Source organism: Papilio polytes, unplaced genomic scaffold (assembly GCF_000836215.1).
Source record: "Papilio polytes unplaced genomic scaffold, Ppol_1.0 DF823923.1, whole genome shotgun sequence".
NCBI lineage: Eukaryota > Metazoa > Arthropoda > Insecta > Lepidoptera > Papilionidae > Papilio > Papilio polytes.
The window spans coordinates 2,541,702-2,550,352 of record NW_013525281.1 but is presented as its reverse complement, the minus strand read 5'-3'; the positions used below and the strand labels follow the sequence as shown (position 1 = coordinate 2,550,352).

At 35.6% G+C, this 8,651-nt stretch overlaps 1 protein-coding gene across 1 annotated transcript in view; it reads left to right on the top strand.

Annotated features, from left to right (window-relative positions):
• The first annotated feature begins 638 nt into the window (after positions 1–638).
• Positions 639–8,651, top strand: part of LOC106102085 (transcription factor HNF-4 homolog) — a 13,126-nt gene continuing 5,113 nt past the window's right edge. The window contains exons 1-5 of the mRNA XM_013281493.1: positions 639–1,352; positions 2,452–2,635; positions 3,867–3,961; positions 6,750–6,877; positions 8,064–8,210. Of these exons, the coding sequence (XP_013136947.1) occupies positions 1,163–1,352; positions 2,452–2,635; positions 3,867–3,961; positions 6,750–6,877; positions 8,064–8,210 (744 nt within the window). The 5' untranslated portion in view covers positions 639–1,162. The remainder of the gene's footprint in view (positions 1,353–2,451; positions 2,636–3,866; positions 3,962–6,749; positions 6,878–8,063; positions 8,211–8,651) is intronic.

Below are 8,651 nucleotides of genomic sequence, written 5' to 3'. Positions count from 1 at the left end.
CAGAGATGAGTGTCGGGCGCCGCGGCGCGGGTGCGACAGAGGGCGCGCGTCTCGGCAGATAATGCGACCCCGACCTGCCCCGGCTAGATGATTGCACGTTGTTTACTGTCTATGCTCTAAATGATCGCTTCTATTAAAAGATTTTAACTCATATTGGTTAGCGGCAAGCACATGTCGGGTGTCGGCGCTGGTACAGACCTACTACTGGAGGAAAAAATTTTTGGCGTAAATTTTTATAAAAAAAAACTGTTGTAAAGTAAAACTGTAGGAGCCTCAGATAGGTCTGCTTTAGTGCAGTTCAAAGTTTGAGTATTTAACAATAGAAGAGAGATGCATATAAAGCTTGATTTCCAAAATCTTTGAATACGCCACACTGCTAAGTACATTTGTTTTAAAGCGATAGATCATTTACACTTTAATACAGTATCGGCGTAACCTTCTAAAGATAAACTACCCGTTAAAAACATTATCAGCAACTGAACAGATAACTGCGCTCGCAACACAACTAACAATGACAAAGAAACAAAGCGGGGGAAGGCGACAATCAATTAGTCATCCGGTCAGTCGGCGAGTGTACAAAACATTCTCTTTATGGCCGAAGCTTCTGAACATCAGCTGTGTGGTATGACTCCTCGTTTGCAATCCGCACGACTTCATATCCGTTGCATTTCCGATAACGCGTGAGTCAGTGTCGACGCAGCGGCTTGTTGCTTGCTGGTCGCACATCGATCACTGAGTAGGCCGTACGCAATGTCAGCAATTTTTTTGCAGACATCCAACAAACTACCGATGACTAGCATATAGCCTAACCATCACTTCGCCAGTCTTATTATAACCGCATTGGTACGAGGTCGCCTCGATTGTGAGGTCGGGACGCACCGCGAAAAAGTCGCGTGTCTCATTAGAATAACAACAACAAAACTCGAAAGTGTGGTCTTAAATGAACTTTGTTATTATATAGTAATGCCTCTTAAGTGTTTATTAGCTCCTTAGTGTTTGTTTAATATCGATTGTAAATGTTTAACTTAATCTTTCACTTGTACGTAATTAATCAAGCAGTATCGATTATCAGGTGCGTTATCGTATGAGGAATCGTACATTTCGGCCAGTAGTTGATAANAGTTTGGAGTGGTGACACTCTGTGAGGCGTGTTGTGAGGAAGATGCCGGTGTACCCGTGCGATATGGCGACCTCACACGACTTCTGCGAGATGGAGTACACGCCGGAATACATGCTGGCCGGCCCGCCGCACATGTGGGACAAACCCCCTTATAGCCCGTACGGCATGTTTAACAGAACCTCAACAGAAGAGTCCCAGCGTTTAACTACCTTAGACTGTGTTTTTAATGAAGGTTTGTTTAGATAAATATTATAGATTTTTAAACCATTACAAACTTACATCCTACTCAAACATGCAATTAATGCGTAAGTTTGAATGGATAGATGCATGTTTGTTATAAGGTATCTCCAGAATGGCAGCATGGATCATGATAAAATTTGCTACAAATGTAAAACAGTTTCTGGAAGAGCAGATGGGCTAGATATTTTTTTTAAAAATTCCGCACTGATGAAGTCATGGGAAAAGGCTAGTAGAATACAAAATTTTTTATCCTTTACTTTGAACAGGACGGCATTTTTATCTGAAAATTTTTTCTTATGACAGCTTATTGGTTTCGTCCTGTTTATCTCGATAAATATCATACAATTATGACTCATGGCGAATTTTCTTTAACGCCCAGACAAATATTCGTTCGTGACCCTAAAACCCATATTAATACTGAAAAGAGGAACTGGATTAACTAAATCTAAGGAAAACGTTAAAATGGTAATAAATAACATGAGTGATGCAGCAATAGTGTTAAGACTTGTTTTTATGTTTAACCTGTAAATACCATTCGCACCAACCAGTTTTTTTTGCTTTACTAATATGAATCTAAGCAATTATACAGCCAATATAAGCACGGGGAAAACCGAGCGTTATAGGGCTGTCAGATGTACTTATAAACAAAACTGTACTATTTTTACAATTTACAGATACTGTTATAATATGTATATAGAAGTATGCTACAGGGCTGACATGTACGAGCTCTTTCAAGCAGTCTACTACAAACTAGAATCCGTCCCCTGCATAGCTAACGTCAGTTATTGCTTTCGTACCGTGCTCGAAGTAATCCGTATATGCTCATACTTTAGGAATATTTAACAGGCGACAGCTCGGGTCAGATGTACGTAATATAAAATTTAAATGTGTGCCTGTCAGCCGGTGACAATAAGTAGCTATGAAGTAATAAACTGGTCGTATTGTGTTTATGTTAATAAACGTATATTTTTACCTAAACACGTTTTTGAAATAAAGGTAACATGCAAATGTGAAAATAAACTTGTAGTCGATGACGTTCCATAGATTTTATATTTGTATTTCGCTACATCGTTGATCTTATGTTGTTACAGACAGCGACATGCAGCTAGAAACAAGCAGCAGTGAGGCGAGCGCCGCAAGTTCTACTACACTGTCACAGCACTGCGCGATCTGCGGCGACCGTGCGACCGGCAAGCACTACGGGGCTTCCTCCTGCGATGGCTGTAAAGGCTTCTTCAGGAGGAGCGTTAGAAAGAACCATCTCTATACTTGCAGGTTAGTGTTGTGTAGATCCGGCTCGAAGGACCACAGGACAATAGTTTGGGTAACTGTCAGTTTTGACTTTAGTGACGCTGATTTTCATCTTAGAGCAATTTTCTCCATTTTAAATGAAAATTGAAAATTGATATTGATGTTAGCAACATAAAAAATCGTCCATTTAATTTTCAAATATCTTATCTTCCATTCAGGACGTGAATGCTATAGGATGTATCGATGGACACGTGTTCACATTGTCCTGCGTAAAAACTGCTCAGATAAAGTGCAAATGTTCATTGTTCCAACGACACTTTGTAATCAATTATAATTTACAATTGATGCAAACGTATAGCAATGTTCTTCGTTTCTTCTTCAATAGTAAGTAGGATGACTGGATGTTTGTTAGCTACTTTTAACACGCCTGAACGAATCTGGATGAAATTTGGCACAATGATTACTGTCTGAAATGGCGCATAGGCTACTTACTAAGTTTTTCTTTCCGCCCTATCAAAATCGCGGGCGAAAGCTAGTCTTACTAATGTGTTAAATGCGAAAGTTTAGATGGGCGGATGCATGTTTTTAGAGGTTGTAGCCTAAACTGCTTCACAGATCTCGATGAAATTTAGCATAAATGTAGAGAATAATCTGAATGATTACATATGCTACTTGCTTTTTTCACGCGAACGGAGTCGCATGAGAAATCTAGTATACAATAATTATCTACTACACAGTTTTTTACATTATCTATACTAATAATCTATTGCAGTAAATTAGTGTATCGTCATTCATTTAGATTCAGTGCAAGCAATGTTCTATTTCTACGAAGAGTTTAGATAGAATAATCATTCATCATTGAATGTTAAGAACGGGCGCACACATTTGACTAAACTATCGCACACTGTTGTGCGATTGTCGATTGTTTTGCAGCCAATTCAACTGTTTAGTTGCACGACTAAAAATCTAGTAGTGTGCGCACCTCCATAAGCTAAGAGAAATAAAAGCGTGACTAAACAGTTGTGCGATAGTTTAGTCAAATGTTTGCGCGCGCTCTTATTATGGCAATGATTAGACTGGACTTTACATAGATGTAGAAAGAGAATAGAGACTTTGATAAAATTAAAATGTTTCACAAAATTATTGTCTTTGTTTAGACTTGATTCCAAAGTTGGAAGCTTAATAGACAGACACTGAATAGTCTAAAATAATCTTGATATAGGTAATAACTAACTTAGTATTTCTCTTGTTCCAGATTTAGTCGAAATTGTGTTGTTAATAAGGACAAAAGAAATCAATGCAGATATTGTAGGCTAAGGAAATGTTTTAAAGCTGGCATGAAAAAAGAAGGTAAGCATTTACAAAATACATATCAGTACAGACCCAAAATATTTCACAGTTTTATTATATCTAGGTGTTAAACTCGAAAAAATGATATTGAATTGTGAATGATATGAAGTGAATGACAGAGAGGTAGACCTAGAAAGAGATGGATTGCGTGAAAGGTGACATGATCAAGAAGGAAGTGATGACTGAGATAACGGATGATAGACCCTACGGGAGTAGGATAAGGCAGGGGAGATGATGATTGCGTGAATGACATGCATAGTGTACAATATCGGTCAGACATGTAATCCATTCAGTTTTATCATTCAGTTCTGATATGTGGAATGGAATATCATTCAATTCAATCATATTTAGAAATCCAAAAATGTTACCTAATTTGCCTTAATAACTGTGATTTAAACAAAACTGTTTATCTTGTTATTATCGTTATCATCTTCCTGGTGATATGACGACACTGTTACATAGTTATCTAGATAATTTAACATTGAAATAATAGTTTGACGTTGATATCCTACTATGTTACTAATACTATAAATAAGAATGTTTGGATGGATGGATTTTTGTCAGAACGTATCCTCCAGAACGGCTTCATGCAACAGATGAAATTTGGTATAGATGTAGAAAACTTACTTAAAAGGTTTTTTTTTATTCCATGCACGAAGTTGCCTGAAAAACTCTTTAAAATGCATAACAGAATTAAGCTTTTATTATCTCTTTTTGTTCAAATGTTTCGACACTGGTAACACTAAACATTATTCTGCAAAACGTCATTAATTTGATTGATAGGAGATTGATTATGTAAATAATATGTTATTACCGGCGGCGGTAATACGCATCGGAAAAGTACCTAACAGTAACACTGACTAGTTTTTGTGCTAATTACTGCTTTGATAAAACTCGATAGATCAACATGTTTATGTCGTGAACTATAATAATAAGCTTTGACTGATATTTATGTGTGTAACGGACAAATGTTTTCATTTGTATGTAATCTATGTATGTAGACATGACTCCCTACTCATTTGCTAACTTACGACCCAATACTGAAACGATATTTGACAGCATCTTATTTGATAAACCCACGATTAATCTTAAAAGTCCATTAAATTTTTGTCGTCTAATAGATTGTAAACGGTGCTTATGAAGCGAAGTGTTTAAGTTTCGTTTCAGTATTTAGTCGTTAGTAAAGTATAAGCATACATCTCAGACAAGATGTGTTACAAATTCATTACCAGCGTTAGGGTATTGTCCAGTAGGGCAACCACCTAGGGTGCCGGACAGAAAGGAGCGCCATAGATCTGCTAATTACACACTCTCACGTGAACTTGTGGTAAAAAGTAAGAGGCGCCGTAGTAATCGCGTCCAAGACACTAAAACTGGCAAACCTAACAAATATTTCAGTTGGTGTTTTTCCGTCTCTTGATAGATATAACAATACCATGTTTGTCCAAAAGATTATATTAAAAATAAATTTCAATCGATAACAAATATTGAAATAAGCACAAAGTCACTGAGTACCGTGTTCGCAAATATGGAAGAAACTGATTAGATTCGTAAAATGGGAAAACAAATGCGTATAATGGGTTGAAAACTCTTTGTTGTATAATACAAACATATGAATGAATTGGTTAGTTCATACATTGTTATTATGAATCAGAAATGAGTTGTTTAAAATGAAATGATTCAACTTTGTACTCACTATATTTGGAATTAATTAATAATAGTTTATCTCTAATACCCACTATATTAAATTTTAAGCTTAATTCATTTAATTCCGAGATTTAAATCCTATTTTCGACAAAACAAGCTATTGTGAGGAAAGAACATAAAGTTATTGCGTTAATAGGAATTTGAGACTGTTTCCCTATATCCGCAAAGGATGATTGTTGCAAAATTATTTACTATATTGTCCCTATATGACGGTAAAACTGTATAAATATAATTTTGTAAGAATACTGGTCGCAAAGAAAATTATTTTTTATGATAAAAAAAAATTAAATGAAATGTTTTTTTAGCGCTATGTAGCAAACCAATGTATCTTATTTTAGATTACTAAGATAAAATTATATATTTGTACACGAGGTTTTTATCACATTTTTATCAACAAGATAACATTTTAGTTACACCATACACATGTAATAATACAATACTATGTGTCTATTATTATATTCTATAAGTTGTAAATTAGATGAATAAAGATCGTGAGAACTGACAGACTTGCACATGTTTATTTATATCTAGGCCAAGTTTATTAAACTGTAAATCCGACAAAGTGACCTGAATGTGTGGACCATACCGCGGGATTTCTATACCCTCATTTACTTCAAATCTTTCTAACCAAAGTCGAAACTTGTGTCCGTCAGTAGATCTCTCAGTAAGAGTATATACATTTTACAATATTATAAAAAAGTATTTTGAAAAATAATGCACCATCGGCTGCGGAATCTGATGATTCAAACAGGCTGCAGAGACAGGAACCTCCTAAGCGTGCGGTTTCCAAATTAACCGCTTTTTGAATCGGGCCCTTAATCCATCTGTTTAGCGTGATCATCTTGAGATGTTGGTCGAAGCTCTTCGCTTAATTAATCTTATCTTACTAATATTATAAATGTAAAAGTTTAGATGGATGGATGTTCGTTAGAGTTTGTAACCTAAACGGCTTAACGGATGTAGATGACATTCGGCATAGATTTAGAGCAGTCTGGAAGAAAGTATTTTTTTTTATTCCACGCGGACGGAGTCGCGGGCGAAAGCTATTAATAATAGTTTAAAATTTATGTTATTGTTCCAGCCGTGCAGAATGAAAGAGACCGCATCAACTGTCGACGGCCGTCGTACGAGGAGCCCGCGCAGGCTAACGGACTCTCTGTCGTGTCTCTGCTCAACGCTGAACTGCTCAGCAGGAAGGTCATTGATGAGGTACAGAATTCAACCTTATACCCTATGTTATAGGATTTATTTTGGAATAATTAAGTTGTAATGACAATAACCGTAAATATGTATAAACTAGCTATTACCGTGCTACTTCATCCGCATAAAATTATGAAAAATTTATTTTATTTCAATATTTGTCAAATTATCAACCGCAAATGTCAAAATGACATGACGATGTCAAACCATGACAACCTTGCTTCTTTGATGTTGGCAGCAACTTATGGTCTCTTTCCACATTAGGTTTTTATCCAAAATATTTATCCCCTAAGATTAATGGCGTGAAAATATATAGCTTAAAGTGTGACGTAAGTGTAGGGCTTTTTATTCAAAAATTTGCTGTAATTGCTGATACCTTAGGCAACAAAGTGTGTGTTTACGCTTTATTATAATAATAGTATAGAAGTATAGATTTATAGTGAATGATAGGACTTAAAATGCGATGACGATTTTATATCTTTGACAATGAGTTTTAAATATATGTATTACAAAAATTACTCAACATTTTCACAATAACATTGATAATACTAACCTAAACTGATTGTAGTTTATCAAGATATATGCAGCTGTATCAAACTTCATAAAACATTAGAACGCAAAATGTTATGTGAAAAAGGTTATACGAATTTTTAACATAAGCTGATAAGAGCTATCTGTTTCTATTTCACCATTATACAAAACTTTAATACTCTGATTAGCCAATTACGAAATGACTTAACCTTAATCAAATTTTTTATCAGATCCATTTTGTCATACGCTTACTAGTCGTTTAACAAAATGGCGACAAGTTTCATGAACAATTAAACCGTAGCTGTAAACCAGTGTATATCAAACTTAGTTCTTTTACCGCCCCTTTGAAAATCAATGATCTTTCAGTGCCAACCATTTTTATACAATTTTAGTGTAATTTATATAAAATAAATAAAACTACAAATTATGCATCGCCCCCCTAACCCGTATCAACTCAATTTTTTCTGGGTCCCTATAACGCCCCTTTCTAGCCTTCAAACGCCCCCGAGGGGGCGTTATCCCCCACTTTGAGAAATACTGCTTTAAACCAACAATTTTTGAATGATTAAATCATTTACTCCAGCTATTTAAGAACGAGACTTAAAATTCGCTTTAAAAAGTCAGCGAAGCGGATTCTATAATGGCGTTTGGTAAATGTTGACAGACAAACAACGTGACAGACGCGGAGATAAACAATCGAAACCTGGCGAAAATCAATGACGTGTGCGAGTCTATCAAACAACAGCTGCTAATTCTGGTCGAGTGGGCGAAGTACATACCCGCCTTCACCGATTTGCAACTAGACGATCAGGTAACCTTAACAAGAGCAAAAGCCTAGGAGTAGCTTTAAACATAATCTTTAAATGCAAAAAAAAATAAGTAGCCTATGTGTTCTTTCAGTATGCTCTACCTGTATGCCAAATTTCATCGAAATCCGTTAAGTCGTTAACTTTAAAATACATTCATCCATTTATACCTTCGCATTTATAATATTTAAGTAAGAATTGTACCCTTAGCTCGAGTAAGTAGAAGTTAAAAATTATGTTTTAACTATGAAATTTAATTATGAAAAAGAATTTTATAACGGGTTCAGTAGTTTAGTAGCTATAATATTAGCGGTATAAAGATAAACAAATATTAGTACAAATTTTGCTTACACTCTGCTTATTCCTAAGTTTAATTTCATACCGCGTTTATTTGTAAGGCTGTTAGAGTTTATGTGACACAAACATTGAGATATACGAGTGTGTGG